This window comes from Oncorhynchus kisutch, linkage group LG8, assembly GCF_002021735.2.
Source record: "Oncorhynchus kisutch isolate 150728-3 linkage group LG8, Okis_V2, whole genome shotgun sequence".
NCBI lineage: Eukaryota > Metazoa > Chordata > Actinopteri > Salmoniformes > Salmonidae > Oncorhynchus > Oncorhynchus kisutch.
The window spans coordinates 44,084,311-44,104,233 of NC_034181.2; the positions used below are offsets into that span (position 1 = coordinate 44,084,311).

The 19,923-nt window shown below is 41.9% G+C and overlaps 1 protein-coding gene across 1 annotated transcript in view; it reads right to left on the reverse strand.

Moving 5' to 3' along the window:
• vcana (versican a) overlaps window positions 1-17,879 on the reverse strand; it is an 84,515-nt gene extending 66,636 nt beyond the window's left edge. Inside the window, exons 1-4 of the mRNA XM_020488525.2 lie at window positions 17,516-17,879; window positions 15,687-15,861; window positions 13,692-13,819; window positions 11,012-11,305 (exon numbers count right to left, since the gene is read on the reverse strand). Of these exons, the coding sequence (XP_020344114.1) occupies window positions 11,012-11,305; window positions 13,692-13,819; window positions 15,687-15,861; window positions 17,516-17,879 (961 nt within the window). The remainder of the gene's footprint in view (window positions 1-11,011; window positions 11,306-13,691; window positions 13,820-15,686; window positions 15,862-17,515) is intronic.
• Window positions 17,880-19,923: the final 2,044 nt, after the last annotated feature.

Sequence of the window (19,923 nt, forward strand, 5' to 3'; positions counted from 1 at the left end):
ACCTATTTAGACCCAATCACCATCTCTTCAAAGTACGTTGCTACATACAGTATAGTCCAGTTTGTAAAATTCTCTATGAAATGGGTTTTTGAATTGTGTGTTTCAATTATGGGAATGATGAATGTCCAGTGGTGTTTGAAATTATTAACACCCTTGATAAAGATGAGCAATAATCACTGTAAAATTAAATAAATAGCTCATATACTGAGCTACATGTGTATTGTTTACTCCAATATACAATTATACGACATGAATACAATTGCTCAGGGATTTTGTTTAACAATTAATTCAAAAATTATTGACACACCTAAAGATTCTTATAAATAGATTAGTCAAAATTGGTATTTGGTCCGATATTGCTAGCACGTAATGACTACATCAAGCTTGTGACTACAAATTTGTTGGATACATTTACGGTTAGTTTTGGTTGTGTTTCAGATACTTTGTGCCCAAAGTAAATAATCCATTGTGTCATTTTGAAGTCACTCTTATTGTAAATAAGAATATAATATGTTTCTAAACACTTCTACATTGATGTGGATGCTACGATGATTGTGGATAATCCTGAATGAATCGTTAACAATGATGAGTGAGAAAGTTACAGAGATTCAATAATCATACCACCAAGACATGCTAACCTCTCACTATTACCAATAACATTTGGTTGTTACCACTCAATCCATTCTAGCAGCAGGCTACACAGAGAATGGAACATCTGGATAGTGGAAATAGCTTGATTCGCACAAAATGGAATATAACGTTGCAGACCATTTCATGTGTACAATCGTCTAAAGACCTGCATCACTCTACTGAGAGTGTTCCCATTTCTAAAAGGATGCATTTTGGGTATTCTTTGAGCATATGTCCATGTTTTTTTCAGAGCCCATGTACTGCACAACGAGAATGAGTAAATGAATCACTGGTGAAAGTGAAATAAATAAAAAGTGCCTGGATCCTTAAATTACAGCGCATTCAGAAAGTTGTCAGAACCATTGACATTTTCCACATTTTGTTACATTACAGCTTTATTCTAAAATATATTTAATAGTTTTCTCCCTCATCAATCTACACCCATAATGACAAAGCAAAATGTATATAAATGTATATTCCATTTTTTTACTGATATATAACATTGACGTAAGTATTCAGACCCTTTACTCAGCACTTTGTTGAAGCACCTTTGGCGGCGATTACAGTCTTGAGTTGTCTTGGGTATGAGGCTACAAGCTTGGCACACCTGCATTTGGGGAGTTTCTCCCATTCTTCTCTGCTGATCCTCTCAAGCTCTTGGCATTCAGGCCAAAGAGTTCAATCTTGGTTTCATCAGACCAGAGAATCTTGATTATCATAGTCTGAGAGTCCTTTAGGTGCCTTTTGACAAACTTCAAGCAGGCTGTCATGTGCCTTTTACTGAGGAGTGGCTTCCGTCTGGCCAATCTACCATAAAGGCCTGATTGGTAGAGTGCTGCAGAGATGGTTTTCCTTCTGTAAGTTTCTCCCATCTCCACAGAGGAACTCTGGAGCTCTGTCACCTTGTGAAGGGGTCTGAATACCTTCCAAATGCACTGTAACATCCCATTTACATAAAAGATAGAGATTTGGTTGTGGCACATTAATTCTACAGTATTTTAATGTGTTTGTTTCGGTAATGACAATCATACCGGCTGTATTTCTGTACTTTAAAAGCGATGTATCTTAAAAACATGATTGCTGACATGCAAAACTATTTGGGTCGATATCAACAATTGACTAATGAAAATCAAATACCAAAAGAACGTTTTTGGTCAGAGTTTTTCTTTAACTTTTTTAGATATTTTTTGGGGTGGGAATGCAATTTGCACCATGTGTGTAGAATCACCCATATACGTAGAGATACATGATAAACTAGATAGCTAACTGTGTTGTCACCCATGAAGATGTGTTCAATCATCTAGCATAGTTAGCACCCATGCTAAATCAGAACACTGTTAGCATATTCCAAAAGAGGAGAGCTTCACCATTTACAAAGCCAAAAAACTATAAATATTATATAGCTTTGGAAAAAACCTGATGAGATATGTTCCATAAAGGTACTGAAATGAACGACAACCAAACCAGATGCTGATGTAGCAACGTCTCTAAGCGTATGTCTGTGTGTGTGAGAGAGAAAGAGAGAGCAGCACATGCATTCTCCTTGGCTGAGAGTCAAAACCCCCACTTCAGGACCCTGGACAGCACATGGTCTTACTGTATCTGCCAAAAAACTCTCTACTGTACATTCATGTGCATTGGCGGAGAGCTGCAGCACAGTATGCTATAAGTGTTAACACATGCCTATGTTACAGACAACCACTCTCTGTCACATAGGGCCTAGGCCTAAACATAAAGAGCTGTTCTCCACAGTAAAACCAAAACATGTACTGTGCTTATGTTTTCAATAAGCTTTTTGGCAAGTCAACAGTTTGAAAGTGATCAAGTTGAAGTCACACCCCAGTAACAGTAACCTAACACATCTGACCTCCTACCAGAGCAGACATAAAGGATCCCAGGCAGGGGCTGATCTGAAGAACTAGTCCTTATGCACCACATTACTATGTAATAGGCCTAATCCTAATACAGAAAGTACTGGTCTTTCCAGGTGACATACAGCAAACTTTATCTACCGCAATTAACTCATGCAGACAAGATTACTGTCAGGAAAAGAGACCATCTGGAGAGATACTTGGAGTTTGACCTTCATATAACAAACGTTATATAGGTCTGAATTGTTACAGAGCAACGTTTACCTAAAATGTCTAGCCTATATCATATAATATAGTGAACAAGAGGTATTATTCTTACCTGACTCGTTTTGCTTCTGCTCGTCGGCATTGATGTTGATAACTTGGATGGGCAGTCCATCTGGGCCCACAGTGGCTGGAGCGCTGGTGGACGTCAAGGGAGCAAATGAGAAGTACTCTGTATCGATGTCTGTGGTGGTGTCCTGGACTTCAGTCAAGGTTTCACTGAGGGACTCAGGAAAGTGAGTGTTGGACTCTTCAATGACCTGATCACCTGAGCTCACATCCTCAGCTGACGTCTCACTGTCGATGAGAATGGCGGCTGCTGTTGGGTTCACTGAGGAAGGTTCCTTAGAGGTCACGGTTGCATGTGAAGTGGTGGTAGTGGGATCACTTGGTGGTTCCTGTGTTTGACTCGCATCCTCCTTGTACAGAATGGCTGGTGTCTCTACATCATGAGGAAGAGGTTTCTGTGTGGGCTCAGCTTTAGAAGCGCCTTCTGTCTCAGCCGGATGAGTGACAACTTGTATGATTGAGTATTGGGATGAGGGTGTGGTCGGGGCATCAGTTGCTGAGCCATCCAAAGGCTTTGATGATGACGTTGTTGGTATTGCTGATCTTGTACCTACTGATTGTGTTGGGGTGGTGGTCTCCATGCCGGTGTTGGGCTCTGTATCACACACGATGGTGGTAATCATGGTTGTTTCATCCATGACAGTGGTGGAAGAGGTGCTTGTTGAGGGATCGTCATGCACCGCTTGGGTTGGCGGAATGGGTGGTGTACCCTCTACAAATCCTGCAGTTCCAATCTCATCAACATAGTCTGGGGAGGGGGTCGATGAATGAAGGCCGTCAGAGTATGGCTCTCTTTCTGGGTACACCGTCGTGCCAGCGGGACTTGATGAATCAGTCTGGGGGCTAAGTGTGCTTCTGTCCTCAGTGTTTACTGCCACTGTAGATGATGACCTTGGTGTAGGTAACAAGGTGACTGCAGCAGTGGAGCCCAGGTCAACGATGGTTTCGGGACCCATTCCACTGCCCTCCACATCTTCAGTGAATAAGGTCACAACCATGCTGGGAGTGACAGTGTATATTGTGGGTGGGGTAGTTTCAGTGATGACTGCATTAGGGGAAATCTCAAGGACCTCTGCTGTTGTGGGTGGGGCCGTGACCTCGACTTCCCTATGATCAAAGGGTTGAGAAGTAGTTCCACTTACAGACGCATCTGGAGTGGCGGAGGCCATCACCATTGTGGAATCGTCTGCGGTTTCAAGAGTGGAGGGCTGTTCAGTTACACGTAGACTGGACTCATATGTAGTGTCCTCAGTACTAACAGGTTCATCTTTAGTTTTCTCAGTGGTGATTGGTTCAGTTGGTTCGGTTGTCAAAACAGATTGGGCGTCTATCAGATCAGAGGAAATCTCTGCAGTGATCCCTTCCAGGGTGGTTTCCTCTGCGTTTCCATGAGCAAACATGGGTTCTGTACTTGGAGAGGCCTCTAGAAGAATGTCAGGCTGAACTGTGCCCACTTCTATCACATAGTGATTCTCTGGTTCTTCTGTGGGCTCAGCCAATCTCTCCCCAGACACTGTGCTCGATGGCTGGTCCACGGCTATATCTACGGACACTTCAGGTGTGGCATCTTCTACCTGGATGACTGCAGTGGCCTGGGGGGGAGCAGGGAAGGTAGAATCACTAGGATGTGGACTTCCTGTTGTGGGTGGAGCTTGGAACGTGTCTCCACGGGGAGGGACCGACTCCACATGGCTTGGGCTTTCCTCAAAGTCATCAACATTGTAATCGGGGAAGGATGTTGTCGTGAAAATGTCACCTCCTTGTTTTGCAGTGGCAGTGGTGTGTGGCGAGGTCACCTCCTCAAGATCGCCTTCATGTGTTCCCGGGGTGGGGCGAGGCGATACCATGCTGGTTGAGAACATAGACGAAGGGGCCGCTGTTTCTGCTGATTCTCCGGTCTCTGAAACAAGTTCAAAACTTGGGGTCTGAGTAGTGCTGCCTCTGTCCAGGGGAGAGAGAGATGTGGTGGGACCAATGGCAGATGTGGCCAGAATGGGGGGGGATGTAGTAGCACCCTCCACAGACACTTCCACCCACGTCATCTGATTTATCCCCTTCTTCCTAGCTGAGGTTAGAGAAAGATAAATAAAGTGTATTACTGTCAAATAAATCCCCAGACAAAATAACAGCAGACCAAAATAAGCAATGACCAGCATAGGAAAATTTGTCCAGGCCCAAAAATACTTTGTTACATAAGATCAGAGTGATTAATAGACGGTAAATTAATATCCCAGCGTTTTATTTTTGGACCACATAACTATTTAATCTGGGATCTTTCATTCTATTTTCAAACTATCCAGTTCCTGTCTGAGGCTCCTTGGCTGGCACCAGAATGGCACGTTTGTCTTGGCTATACCTTGCCAACTCACTCAGTCCACCAGGTTTCACACAGCACTACCCACTCACAATGCAACACACACACTGGTATATGGCACAACGCCAGTATAGACTTCAGTATGAACCCTAGAGTGAGAAGTAGTCTTTAGAAATAACATGACACTTAGAGAGACATCATTGTCTTGTGGGACTTACCCACAAAGCTTTGATAGCTACTGTTTCTACCCCTGGTCCAACCATAAATTCACCCTCACTCTCTAAGAACTAATTATATAATTCTGAAATGGTATGGAGGGGACTCTCTGGAGCATCGGTTTTGGAAGGAGTTTCACAGTATCCACCCCCAGAGGCTTGTGACCATAGCAAGGGTGGACATTACCAAGCAATGGTCATAAACTGTGTCTTGAAGTCCAATATTATCATGTTGATCCACTCTGAACGTTCTTTTTCCCCCATTCCCACCACTAACACGGGCTAATTTACCTCGCTAAAGCAGATAATGTCGGTGAGGTCATTTTCAAAGCTTTCTATTTCGGTGCACACGTTGAACATTCCTTTTACATGTCCTACTGTGTCTACGGGCATTCACGGGGCCATTTAAGAGTCAATTTAACAGCATATAAACTTTTCGGCATCTTCTGGTATGGTTTTGTGGAGTGGCCCTGAGTCTTGTCTTCTGGTCTCTTCCATGCCTGTGTTCCCACAGTCTCTGTGTTTACTAGTGTTTCCCTCCCTGTGGTTCTGCTCCTGACTTTTATATGTATTTGTATTCGTGGTCACTTGGGCTGCTACTCCAGTATTCATATTAAATCGACTAATCATAATTATGATCCCTCCCTATAAGTTACAGCCCTGTATGAATAACAGAGGTTAAGCTGCTAAGAGACCAAGACTGAATTCCTCCCAGACTCCTCTGTGACTGGATCAAAGCTTGATTGTTCAGAAGGCACATCCTTGCTTGTTCTCACCCTGTCCCAATGTCTGACCCACTCGCACTCTCCACTCGCACTCTCTCTCACCCTCTCTCTCTCTCTCTCCCTCTCTCATATACCGTACAGACACAGGCACAGACAGTGTGACAGTTTCAGTATCCTCTCCTCGGTGGCGTGACACAGACTGCGTAAAGCAGAGAGCAACTGTTCAGCACTACGTACTTGCCCTCCTTCTCCACGCGGCTATCTCTAATGTAAGGTTTGAGAAACTTTTTTCACTAACAGTATAAATAGACCCTGGTCTATAAGAAAGCAGAGGGAGTGCATTATCTCACGGATGTTTGTGTGCGGTCACTTTTACTGGGGCCTTTGTTTTCTCCAGTCCAGGGACCAATTATCCCTCCATTTTCCTCCTCTGCCACTCTTTCATCTAACTGACTAATGTTTATACAACATCTTCTTTGGTGTTTTTGTGTTCCTTCAAGGGGAAATTGTGAAGAATTCCAGCCAATGGAAAAGGGGTTACTTGAAAAGCACTTAGGTGAGAACAAAACCAAAAAAAGCACAGAGAGCGCTAAAATGGAATACACAAAGCGGGAGGTCAGGGTGCCCTGTTTGTGTGACCTCCTAACCCTGTGGGGACTTATCACACGGAGAGCTAGCGTCTCTCAGGGAGACCCAATAGCCTGGTAGGGGGCAGCTTATCTCGCTGACCCTCTTTAAAAAAGATGGAAAGGCCAGGTCAGAGGTCACCGAGGCTGACTGGCTTTAGAAGTCCGGCCAGTAGCTTCGTCCATTAACCTAACGTCTGCTCCGATAACTACCAAGTGAGAGCGATGGAAAAGGGGAAACTCTGACAGCCGAAACAATCTGAAAGAGGAGGAAAGAGAGAGATAGCCTGACAGGTGCTGTATCTTCACTTTTAGTCACACAGATATAGTCATGTTTAGGTGCAGTTTATCTAACTTCGATCAGATAAGTACAGTGCCTTCAGAAAGTAATCATACCACTTGATTTATTTAACTTTTTTTTGGGGGGGGGGTGGATCAGCTTTAATGGATTGTGGCTTCTATCAATGTAATTGTCTGCATCATTTCTAATCCCCTATACATATGTTTTTATTAGTAAATTATTATTTCCATCTTTATTATTTTCCCCCTTAACCTACCACTCCTCCCCTAATTGGAGTAAACTAATTAAATATATTTTCCTTCTTTATTTTGTTGTGTGACACCCTGAATTCAAAATTGATTAAATCAAAACATTTTCACCCATCTACACACAATGCCAGATAATTACAAAGTGAAAACCCATTTTTAGACATTTACAAGTATTCATACCCCTGTGCACGATTTGCCCATTATTATTTTCAAAATTCTCCAAGCTCTGTCAAATTGGTTGTTGATCATTGCTAGACAACCATTTTCAGGTCTTGCCATAGATTTTCAAGTAGATTTAAGTCAAAACTGTAAGTCGGCCACTTAGGAATATTCGTTGCCTTCTTGGTAAGCAACTCCAGTGTAGATGTGGCCTTGTGTTTTAGGTTATGGTTCTGCTGAAAGGTGAATTCATCTGCCAGTGTCTGGTGGAAAGCAGACTGAAACAGGTTTTCCTTTAGGATTTTGCCTGTGTTTAGTTCCATTCCATTTCTTATTTATTCTGGAAAAATCCCCAGTCCTTAATGATTAGAAGCATACCCATAACATAGTGCAGCCACCACTATGCTTGAAAATATGAAGAGTGGTATTGGGTAATGTGTTGTCTTGGATTTGCCCCAAACATAACACTTTGTATTCAGGACAACAAGTTAATTGCTTTGCCACATTTTTTGCAGTATTACTTTAGCGCGTTGTTGCAAATACGATGCATGTTTAGGAATAGGTTTGTTCTTTACAGGCTTCCTATTTTTTCCCCTGTCAATTGGGTTAATATTGTGGAGTATTGTGGAGTAATTGGCATTTTCCCTATGTTGTTGCCTTACAACCTGGAATTAAAATAGATTTTGGGGGGGGTTGCATCATTTGATTTACACAACATGCCTACCACTTTGAATTTTTTTGTGTGTGTAAAACAAACAAGAAATATGACAAAAAAACTGAAAACATGATCGTGCATAACTTTTCACCCCCCCAAAGTCAATACTTTGTAGAGCCACCTTTTGCAGCAATTACAGCTGCAAGTACCTTGGGATATGTCTCTATAGGTATGGCACATCTAGCCACTGGGATTTTTGTCCAATCATCAAGGCAAAACTTCTCCAGCTCCTTCAAGTTGGATGGGTTCCGCTGGTATACAGCAATCTGTAAGTCATACCACAGGTTCTCAATTGGATTGAGGTCTGGGCTTTGACTAGGCCATTCCAAGACATTTAAATGTTTCCCCTTAAACCACTCAAGTGTTGCTTTAGCAGTATGCTTGGGGTCATTGTCCTGCTGGAAGTTGAACCTCCGTCCCAGTCTCAAATCTCTGGAAGACTGAAACAGGTTTCCCTCAATAATTTTCCTGTATTTAGCACCATCCATCATTCCTTCAATCCTGACCAGTTTCCCAGGTCCCTGCCTATGAAGACATACCCTACAGCATGATGCTGCCACCACCATGCTTCATTGTGGGGATGGTGTTCTCGGGGTGATGACAGGTGTTGGGTTTGCGCCAGACATTGCGTTTTCCTTGATGGCCAAAAAGCTAAATTCTAGTCTCATCTGACCAGAGTATCTTGTTCCATATGTTTGGGGAGTCTCCCACATGCCTTTTGGCGAAGACCAAACATGTTTGCTTATTTCTGGCCACTCTTCCGTAAAGCCCAGCTCTGTGGAGTGTACAGCTTAAAGTGGTCCTATGGACAGATACACCAATCTCCGCAGTGGAGCTTTGCAGCTCCTTCAGGGTTATCTCTGATTAAGGCCCTTCTAGCCTGGTCCATGAGTTTTGGTGGGTGGCCTTCTCTTGGCAGGTTTGTTGTGGTGCCATATTCTTTCTATTTTTTTAATAATGGATTTAATGGTGCTCCGTTGGATGTTCAAAGTTTCTGATATTTTTTATAACCCAACCCTGATCTGTACTCCCTGACCTGTTTGGTCTTCATGGTGCCCTTGCTTAGTGGTGCCCCTTGCTTGGTGGTGTTTCAGAACAGGTTTATATATACTGAGGTCATGTGACACTTAGATAGCACAAAGGTGGACTTTATTTAACTAATTATGTGACTTCTGAAGGTAATTGGTTGCACCAGATCTTATTTAGGGGCTTCAGAGCAAAGGAGGTGTATACATATGCACGCACCACTTTTCCATTTTTTGTTTATATATTTTTTTTAACAAGTTATTTTCAACAATTTGGACTATTTTATTTATGTCCATTACATGAAATCCAAATAAAAATACATTTAACTTACAGGTTGTAACGCAACAAAATAGGAAAAACGCCAAGGGGGATGAATACTTTTGCAAGGCACTGTACAATGTTGTTGATCCATCCTTAGTTTTCTCACATCACAGCCATTATACTCTGTAATGCTTTTAAAGTCAACATTGGCCTCAAGGTGAAATCCCTGAGCGGTCCCTTTCTTCACTGGCAACTGAGTAATTAAGAATGCCTGTATCTTTGTGACTGAGTTTATTTATACATTATCCAAGGTGTCATAAATAACGTCATCATGCTCAAAGGGTTATTTAATGTAAAAAAAATATTTAAAAAAATTACCCATCTACCAATAGTACCCTTCCATGCGAGGCATTCAAAAAACCTCCCGTGGTCTTTGTGGTTGAATCCATGTTTGAAATTCACTGCTAGAATGAGGGACCTTACAGATTATTGTATGTGTGGGGTACGGAGATGAGGTAGTCATTCATGCAACTTTTTATGTTACTTGTTACGAACATTTTTACTCCTGAACTTATTTAAGCTTGCCATAACAAAGAGGTTGAATACTCAAGACATTTCAGCTTTTCATTTTTTATTCATTTGTAAAAATCTGAAAAACACAATTCCACTGGCATTTGGGTGGTGTGTGTAGACTTATGACATAAATAAATCTACATTTTATCCATTTGAAATCCGGGCTGTAACACAACAAAATGTGGAAAAAGTGAAGGGGTGTGAATACTTCCTAAAGGGACCGTATACTATGAAGTATTTTAACAGCTTATATATTGTATATTTTATGAAGGAGTACGTGACTGTTTTCACTGCTCAACTGCGCCAATGAGGTTATCCAAGGCTAACCACAGAGAAAGGAAACAAAAACACTTGTCCTGCCTTGAAGTACAGTAATACAGGGGATAAACCCGGACAGATAATGATTGTGTCGGACTCTCCAATACACTATTGGTAAATAAATCTTCCATTAGTATCAGATTGAGCTATGCATCGAGTTCAAAGGCAGCATGAGTTTAGAATGATGATTTCACACTCCTGTGAGCCAATCCCAATTTTGGTTCCAGAGGTAACGGGCGGTAAACCCAAAAGCACATGCAGTGAGGTCAGTAATTCACTGTGCTGGGCTACATAGCCTAGCTCTAGCACAAAACGCACAACGCTCTGCATAGGGATGCGTTTCATCTGTTTTGTTGACGGTTTCTTCTATCAACAAACAAAAAGAAACACAAAAGTGACCATGCAAATAAACCTGACAGTTGATTCAAGATGAGTTATAGACATTATATTGCAAGAAGGCTGTTTTGTAGATATTTCTCTATTTGTGTCAGAGAGGTTGCTGCAAATATGAGTATTGGGGAGGGGTGCAGGAGCTACACCCTTAGAGGGTAACATCACAATTACTCACAGCGCTGGCCTTGAGCAAAAAATACTACACTCTATGAATAGTGTACTCGTAGAAAGCTCTTTCAAATCCAAAATGTAACATTTGCTCATAGACGAGAATATAACAGTAAAATGCCTATGTATGTTTACCTTTGAAGCAGTATGCTCCCAGCTGGGTGATGGGTTCTGGGAAGCCAGTCTGGTTCCTGTAGCGATACATGGTCCTGACGCCCAGCAGACCGCCGCCGCACTGCATTCTGGGTACCGCGACGGGGTGGCGAGCGCTGCCGTCGGCCAGCCAGCCGTAGTCACACCTGTCCAGACCCTGTCTCCAGGCGGAGTGGAGCTGACCCGGCGACGCCAGGACGGCGTTCCTGTTCTCACACTCCTCCTTTGCCTCCTCAAACGTCATCTTATGGGTCACAGGCGCGTAGTACACCTCACCTGAGACAAATAGGGGTTTCATGTAAAAGGCGACTTTCTAGTGACTGAGCATTAGGATGTTTTCATGCAAAGTCTATGTTTGCCATGAGTGATCTAGTGTGCTGAAATACTGATCTGTAACTGCTTACACTAACAATAGTGTTAACACTAAGTTATACCTACATTTGAGTTCAGTCCTCACTATTATAAGAATGTGGATTTACCTTTTCATAAACTTCTATGTGACAGTGCTTCAATATATCCAGTCAATATAGATATGGGGGGGGATTACTTATCATTCCAATTTTACCATGGTAGCAGTTGCATAGAGATATAGACCCATAATTACAACCTAGTGTCAATGCTGTGGAGGGCTCTGGGCCCAAACGTTCTCATTTGGGACTACAGAGCAGCATTCATTCCATTATCCTGAGGTGGGCTAGCAATGCTGACTATGTGTTTGCACTCACAAAGACAGTCTGTCTATCATGCCATTAGGTCCCCCACCGTGGGTGTGGCAGTCCATAGTTAATGTGGTCAAATTAATCTTTCAAAATGTAGGTTTCCCACTAAATGAAGATGACAACACTTATTGGCTGTGTGTTTAACTTGGCCAACATAATCAAACACATCAGAACAGACACCGTACTTGAGCAACTACATCTGCTCCTCAGCTGCCCCCCCCTCCCCCCGTCACACTGCATATAGATCAATACCACTAATACACCACCGTTACACATGCCAATGATATTATCGTACTCCTCGCTGACTGATCCAATGATCCAGAATGACATCCCCTTACCCATATGACCCTCAACCTGATGTGGTGGGGGATATATGTGGGCTAAATGTTGAGTAGCCCAAATATCTTTAATCTCACGCCTGCACTCTTAGAAAACAAGTGTTCCAGAAGGGTTTTTCAGCTGTCCCCATAGGAGAACCCTTTTTGGTTCAAGGTAGAACCCTTTTCCAAAGAGGGTTTTACCTGGAACCAAAAGGGTTCTTCTACCAAGGTTTCTCCTATCGAGACCTACTAAGAACCCGTTTCGGTTTTAGAAAGCGCTTTTCTTTCTAAAAGTGTGCCTTCAGTTTAGCGGCCTGAGGAGTGATGTTAGAGCTTATAAACGAGCAACGAGGCACGCTGCAACTGAGGTTCAATTTGTCATCAGGCTCAGCAAGGAGGATACACAGAGAGAGGATGAAGTGCATTGGCAGCTCTGAAGCTTTTCCTTTATGGTGCCAGAAGCATTTAAAGCTCCCATTATCACATAGTTTCTGGTGTCTTTTTTTAGAACCTTTTAGAGCCTGGTCCAATGTTGAGAGACTGACAGCTTGTCTCTGTTGATCGCTGTGATTAAGTAAGTTGGCGGTTGAAGATATCCTTCTAGTGGTTTGGGGGCTGTGCTTTGGCAAAGTGGGTGGGGTTATATCCTTCCTGTTTGGCCCTGTCCGGGGGTGTCCTTGGATGGGGCCACAGTGTCTCCTGACCCCTCCTGTCTCAGCCTCCAGTATTTATGCTGCAGTAGTTTATGTGTCGGGGGGCTAGGGTCAGTTTGTTATATCTGGAGTACTTCTCCTGTCCTATTCGGTGTCCTGTGTGAATCTAAGTGTGCGTTCTCTAATTCTCTCCTTCTCTCTTTCTTTCTCTCTCTCGGAGGACCTGAGCCCTAGGACCATGCCTCAGGACTACCTGACCTGATGACTCCTTGCTGTCCCCAGTCCACCTGGCCGTGCTGCTGCTCCAGTTTCAACTGTTCTGCCTTATTATTATTTGACCATGCTGGTAATTTATGAACATTTGAACATCTTGGCCATGTTCTGTTATAATCTCCACCCGGCACAGCCAGAAGAGGACTGGCCACCCCACATAGCCTGGTTCCTCTCTAGGTTTCTTCCTAGGTTTTGGCCTTTCTAGGGAGTTTTTCCTAGCCACCGTGCTTCTACACCTGCATTGCTTGCTGTTTGGGTGTTTTAGGCTGGGTTTCTGTACAGCACTTTGAGATATCAGCTGATGTACGAAGGGCTATATAAATACATTTGATTTGATTTGATTGTCAGGGGAAAAAAACGTTTGGCACTTTGCACTCTTTTACATAGAGTTACTGTACCTTTCACTCATTTCTATTTACATACCCCAAAATATGTTATAAACAGTCAACAAAACAAGAAGTAGCCCAGTAAATATTTGGAGAGGTGAATTTACTTGCTTACATTAAAATACCAGACAAAGACGTAAATTGTACATTGTCACCTCTTTCCATCTCCAGGTGTATAGAAACTCACTTCTCCCTTAACTAGCATCAGTGTACAGAGCACCTGTGCGTGGTTCCATTGGATGTGCTGATCTTGCATAGGTTTTCATTGTATGTATCACTAGGCCACTATGTCCCACATTTTGTTATCTTACCATTCAGCTTGTCCACATAACAGTACACATCATAGGTCTCTGTGGCCTTTCGGGGTCCATATGTCCTCACCCCAGGCTTCCCCTGCAGGTTTCCATAGCAGCCAGGTCTCGGTCTAGTGATTGGGTATCTAAACATGCAAAGAAAAGACAAGATAATGTAATTGATCTGCAACTGGAAATGTCATTGTGTCAGTCAACCTCACACCATAAAATGATGACAAAGACAAAAGGGACTGCCAGGTGAGTTAGAATACAGCTGGAACTGTCACTGGCTTGAACAATCTCAGTATATGTGCAGTTCACATTCAGGCCAATGACAACTATGGCAGAGTGGGTAAACCAAACAGTTTTATACTTTAGGCCCTGTAAAAACCAGTTACCAGTAACCTGGGAGCCAGTCCTTTTCTGATTAAACCAAAGATGTCTACTTTGTCTTCGACACAAATGGACTAGAATATATAATTGATGGTCATCTTTTTTTTTAGGGGGTATAGATCAGCTTAGTAGTGCAGATATATTGTAGCTTCCATCAATTGAATTGTCTACATCATTTCCAATTCCGAGCATGAAAAATGATTTATATACAAATATTTTCCTTTCTTATGTTCCCCTAACCCTACCACCCCTCCGATAATTTGGGTAAACGAATGGACAACAACACTTAAGCTTCTACTTCCAGCTTAAACATACTATATACATTTATGGACACAATGTATTTTAAAATAGTTGTCCTTTGTTTGTTTTAATCCCATCCTTCGGCTACCATCAACCCCTCCCATCTATCTCTGAAGACCGTCCAGTTGTATTATCTATTTTGCCATATATTTTTAACCGTGCGGTTTATCAAAAATTCGGAACCTATATACATTTTACAGACACAGTATATTTTTTATAAGTAATCTTCTTGTTTTTTTAATCCCACCCTTCAACTCCACAACCCCTCCCATCTATCTCGTAACACCATCCATTTTTGATTTGTATTTGGCGTGTATTTTTCAGCTGTGATGTTTCACAAAAGTTCTGAGCCTTTCTATTCTCATAGTTTCTCCGTATTGTAAATATAAAGATAAAGATATTTGCTAAAAGTTTGTTATGTTATTGATCGATTGACAATGACTTTTCAAATCACCCAGAAATGTTACCTGCAGAGTTATCTCCAGGTAAATGTTGCACTTCTTCAAACAGTCCTGGACCTGCGACCAAAAACAAGCTACATATGGACAGTACCAAAACAAAATGATCTAATAATTTGGTCTCTTCGCAGCAAATCTGCAAAGATGGGATGGTTGTATCCCCCATATATATATAAAACATTCTATTGGTTCCAAGAATTTAGCATAATAATTTAAATAGAAAAATTATACGTTTTGAATCCGCCGTTGTTTTGCCTACCAGTTCATAAACCATGTGGCATGGAATCGCTACATTGAAAATCTCTTCCCAACTATTTTGCAATATCTATGGCACAGCTGTCAATTTTTTGGTCCTGAAATAGAACTGGTATACTTTTTTATTTATCGCAATTTTCTTTCACTAATTTTGGTCTTTAATGCAGGGCCAAAAGATAAGTTCCTTACTTTTTCCCCTTTCTACTTGCCTCTTCTATTTTTGCAGTAATACGTGCTTCTACACCTGCATTGCTTGCTGTTTGGGGTTTTAGGCTGGGTTTCTGTACAGCACTTTGAGATATCAGCTGATGTACGAAGGGCTATATAAATACATTTGATTTGATTTGATTTGATTTACTGCAATTGGTTGGTTGTAAATGTGAGTAGAGCAGACATTTCCATATATTTTTGTTAGATGCGTGTGTGACATTACTCCACGGGTATTTATGATATAATTGAGTGTTTCTTTGTCAATTAGTATATTTGAGCTTAACCACAATATTTGTTCTGTCTTTTCTGGTGGATTAAACTGAAATCGCAACCACCTTTCTATTTCTTGTTTTAGAAATAGCGATATTTTGGAGATGATTTCTTTTCTTTTTTTTACCTAACTGACAGATCTGCGATCCAACCTGCATCGCAGTGGTCAAAGCCGTCCTCATACGCTGATTTCAGCTGGTCAGGCGTGGCAATGGAGGCTCCTATGGTTTGGCAGGCCTGGACAGCACTCTCATAGTTCATGGTGTACCTGCTGGTGCTTGCCCGGTAGTGAAACACAACACCTGGGAATAAAAACATACATACATGAAGACAAATGAGGTCCTGTGTAAAAAAAAATTGGTAAAAGAGTACAACTGAATCAGGGGTAATGTCTAAAAGCCTTGGTCACGTTGGCAGTTTGAAGTGACTCAGATCAACATTTTTGCATATCCAATTCGAATCTGTTCTTTTTCCTGCAGTCTGAACAGACAAAAATAGGATATTTCAAGACACATTTCAAACCACCTTCGTAGATGATTTGAAGTCAGATACAAATCTGATTCTGTCCATGGCAGGTATTGTTGTCACCTTAGCTTGCTACATAACTTCTGAGATATCAGCCTGCACTACTGCCCCCTCACTCGCCATTACTATGACACCTAGCGTAGCCATGTCAGCAAATTACTTCTCTCTGAACACACACAAATCCGATTTGGTTACTTGTAACTTGCTGATTGTACAGTCAGTATTCCCAAACTGATTTGAAAAACAAAAACAATTTGAGCATTAAGGCCTGGCAGTGTGAACAAGGCTAAATAGCACACGTGTGAAATAAATCAGGGTCTACATTTCTTGTGATGATACAGTATATTACAATTTAGTGGAAGATTACTAGAATCCTCGGCAATGACCACAAGATAACTCTGGATGATTTAAAGACAATGCCATGACAATGCCATGGCCCTGACTTCCCATATTTGTGTATTTGTGTAATTGATGCGAGTTGGAGAGATGAGCGGTTGGGTCTCTGTGAAAGCCAAAGCTATCCCATGTCAACCCATACCTGTTTTCAACATATCCCAAATTGGAGCTATGTCTCCCAGATAAAGTAACTCCCAAAATAAAGATGGGGGAATAGAGGCTTATTAAGTTAAGATTTACACCACAGTTCCCTACACAGTTAAATGACAGTGTCGCGGTAATCAGCGGTAATCAGTCTGGTAATATGAGACTACGGTGCAGATTTCATAGCTATGGAATTGTTCTACCCAACTTGGAACATGGACTATAAACAGCAAGGTTAAACTTTTATGGTAACACCTTATCGATGACTGACCGTAATGTGTGTGTCTTTGCTCTGATCATGCAGTTGTCCTGATGAGAAGACTCAACGAGCCCATCCACTACGCACTGTTTACAATCAGAAAAGGCCTTGAAGAAAACCCATACGAGATACATCTCTAGTGAGAATGTGTGCCTGAGGCACAAAATGCAGGAAACCCCTAGTCTCCAGTCAACACACGTGCTCCTTCATTTAATCTTTACTGATTGGCACGCCTGAGGGAAAGTGCTTTGATTTGTCACTCAAACGTATCCGCCACCGCCCACTACATTCAAAGCTTGGCTCATTAACTTCGGAAGTGTTCATATTTTTCCAACATGAACTTACCAGGGTGTCAATGTGCCGGGAGGATTTTTGCTCCAGCATAAGGGAACGAGCAGAGAAACTCACTATACTTATAACTGTAAATGTTTTGAGTGTGGATTAAGTAAGCATCAGCAAAACCGTTAATGCCAAATATAAGCGTCATGACAACAACAAAAAATCCATAGCACACAAGACTGAACTAGGCATACTATTATAAGGTTAACCTTCACTCGACCTCTTATACATTTTAGAGAGGCGTAAATAACAGTGGCAAAAAGAGACAGAAAAAAAAAACAGATGACACCAACCGTTGACATTGAGGTTGACCGTGTCCTGCGTGTCATCGATGCCGTACATGACCTCGCAGCGGTAGGTGCCGGCATCGCTGGCTCGGAGCTTCACCACGGTCAGAGAAGAATCCCCCACATCCTCTGGGTGGCTGGGCACCGACACACGGTTCCTGTAGGTGGAGCCTATTTTAATCTTGCCATTTTGGGCCACCAGCACTGTGGATTCCTTTTCCCCTTCAATTTTGGTCCATTTGATGCGCAGGTAGTCGGTGCTGGGGGTGGTGCCATTGGCGTAGATGGTGGGCATGGTAGTGGGTATGGTGGAGAAGTGGCACGGCAAAACTACCTTCCCCGAGAGAGAGCCACTCACGGGCCTCGCCATGGTTAATGTGTTGGAGACTGGGAAACAAAGCACAAAAAGTCTAGGTAAGGCAGTCAAAATAGATAGGATACTGAACAAGTGCATGCTTTTTCACAACCAATGGAATCAGAGAATAACAATGTTAGCTGTGGGCACAGTACCAGCATGGGTGATACTGGACAACAACAAAAAACACAATATGTTGATTCAAGTTTGTCCCCTTTGACCACACTACCTACGTTTTTATTCCATGTGTTTGTGACAAGATCTTTAATTAGGGGTTTAATTAGTCAAGTGGGTAACACTTTACATTAAGTTGCCCCTATTACTATGTAACTACACAGTAATGACTGTAGTAATGACGATGTAATCACATCGGTGTAAGTATGTAATTACATGTAACAAGGTTGTAGTGCTATCAGTTATTACGCAATTGGAACAGAATGTGTAATTACACATCCACTTGCTTGTATTACCATTGAATTCACATGTAAACAGGCTCCTGAAGGGATCTATCCCCAAGCCATGAGACTGCTAAATAGCTTACAAAATGGCTTCACAGTTTGACCCTTGTATTTATTTAAATGTTTGCACTGTCTCTATGCCCACTAATTGGACTCTACGCGCTCACGCACACTGACACTCCAACACACACATAACATGCACACACATTTATACTGATTCTACACACATACAATCTTCATTAACTCTGCTGCTACCCTGTTAATCATACATCCTGATGCCTAGTCACCTTACCCTGACACTGTAGATATCTACCTCTATCACTCCAGTATTCCTGCACATTGAAAATATGGTATTGGGACCGACCCTGTGTATAGCTTCTTACTCTCTCGTGTTCTTCTTATTTCTTATTTTTATTTGTCATGTGTAGGGCTGTGGCGGTCACAACATTTTGTCAACCGGTGATTGTCAGGCAAATAACTGTCAGTCTCATGGTAATTGACCGTTAATTAACATAAACACAATTAGCATCTCCTGGCATATGCACACTGATGCAGACCTTTGGAACGTCTACATTTAAAATCAAATAAGAAGTCGAATAAATCCCTGTAATATAGCCGACACCTTCACAATATCTCCATGATTTATTTTAGACAGGTCTAAAGAAGCATGATACGAAGAAAATGTATTCTATTTCAGAAGGATCTAATAGCATATTTTGAGTTGTCCTTATGTTAGGTCCTGATCTGGCTATTCCAAATGGCTGTGGGCTACGCTAGTTCATTTGGCAGACAAGATTTGCTTAGAATTCCATGGCATTATTTTATATTATTGTATAGTATGAAGAATACAATTGAACCAAGCTGAATAAAATATAAATCTTTTCTCTAAATTGGGCACATGTGGTTATTCTGTGTTGAGTGGTTAACACATAAATAGGTACTCCAATACCCTTAATTTGAAGTTACTCATGTAACTTTAGTTGTTCTACAAACATTGGGCTGTATGTTTAGATTTGTATATATATTGTAAGGTTGCATAGTGATGATTTGAAAAAAGTTACTTGAACGGCGAGAGCACTGCTTAGTTTTTTTGCGCAGGCTGTAAACACTTCCTCAGTCTTTCATTCACAATTTGACAAGAACTTGACAGTGCCTCGAATGTCACGGCGGCATCCCCTTTGTAGCCGTACAGCACAAAAATCCATGCCTTCTGGAGTGCTGCATGCTCCTAAGCACCTCTCACTCACATGGCTCTCCATCACGCGATCGGGTCTTTCTCATTGGCTCCAAGTGAAGACAGATAGATAGGGGACGCAACTGCACGCATCCTTATCTAATTCCGAGGTGCATATTGAAGATATTGGAAGAACTGTCCACATTTACTTTTTTTCAGCCAACAAGATGAGTAGGCCTAACGAAGAGCAAAATAACTAGCCTATGTCAATCTACTATCCCCCATAATACAAAGGTTTACCTAGTCTATTCTGTGCAAGAAATACATATTCCTTACATAGTCTGGGACATTTGTGGGATGCAATAGATCCCAAATTAATACAACCACTAGCATCAAAATACCTTTTTTACGCAATGTGGCAGAAGCA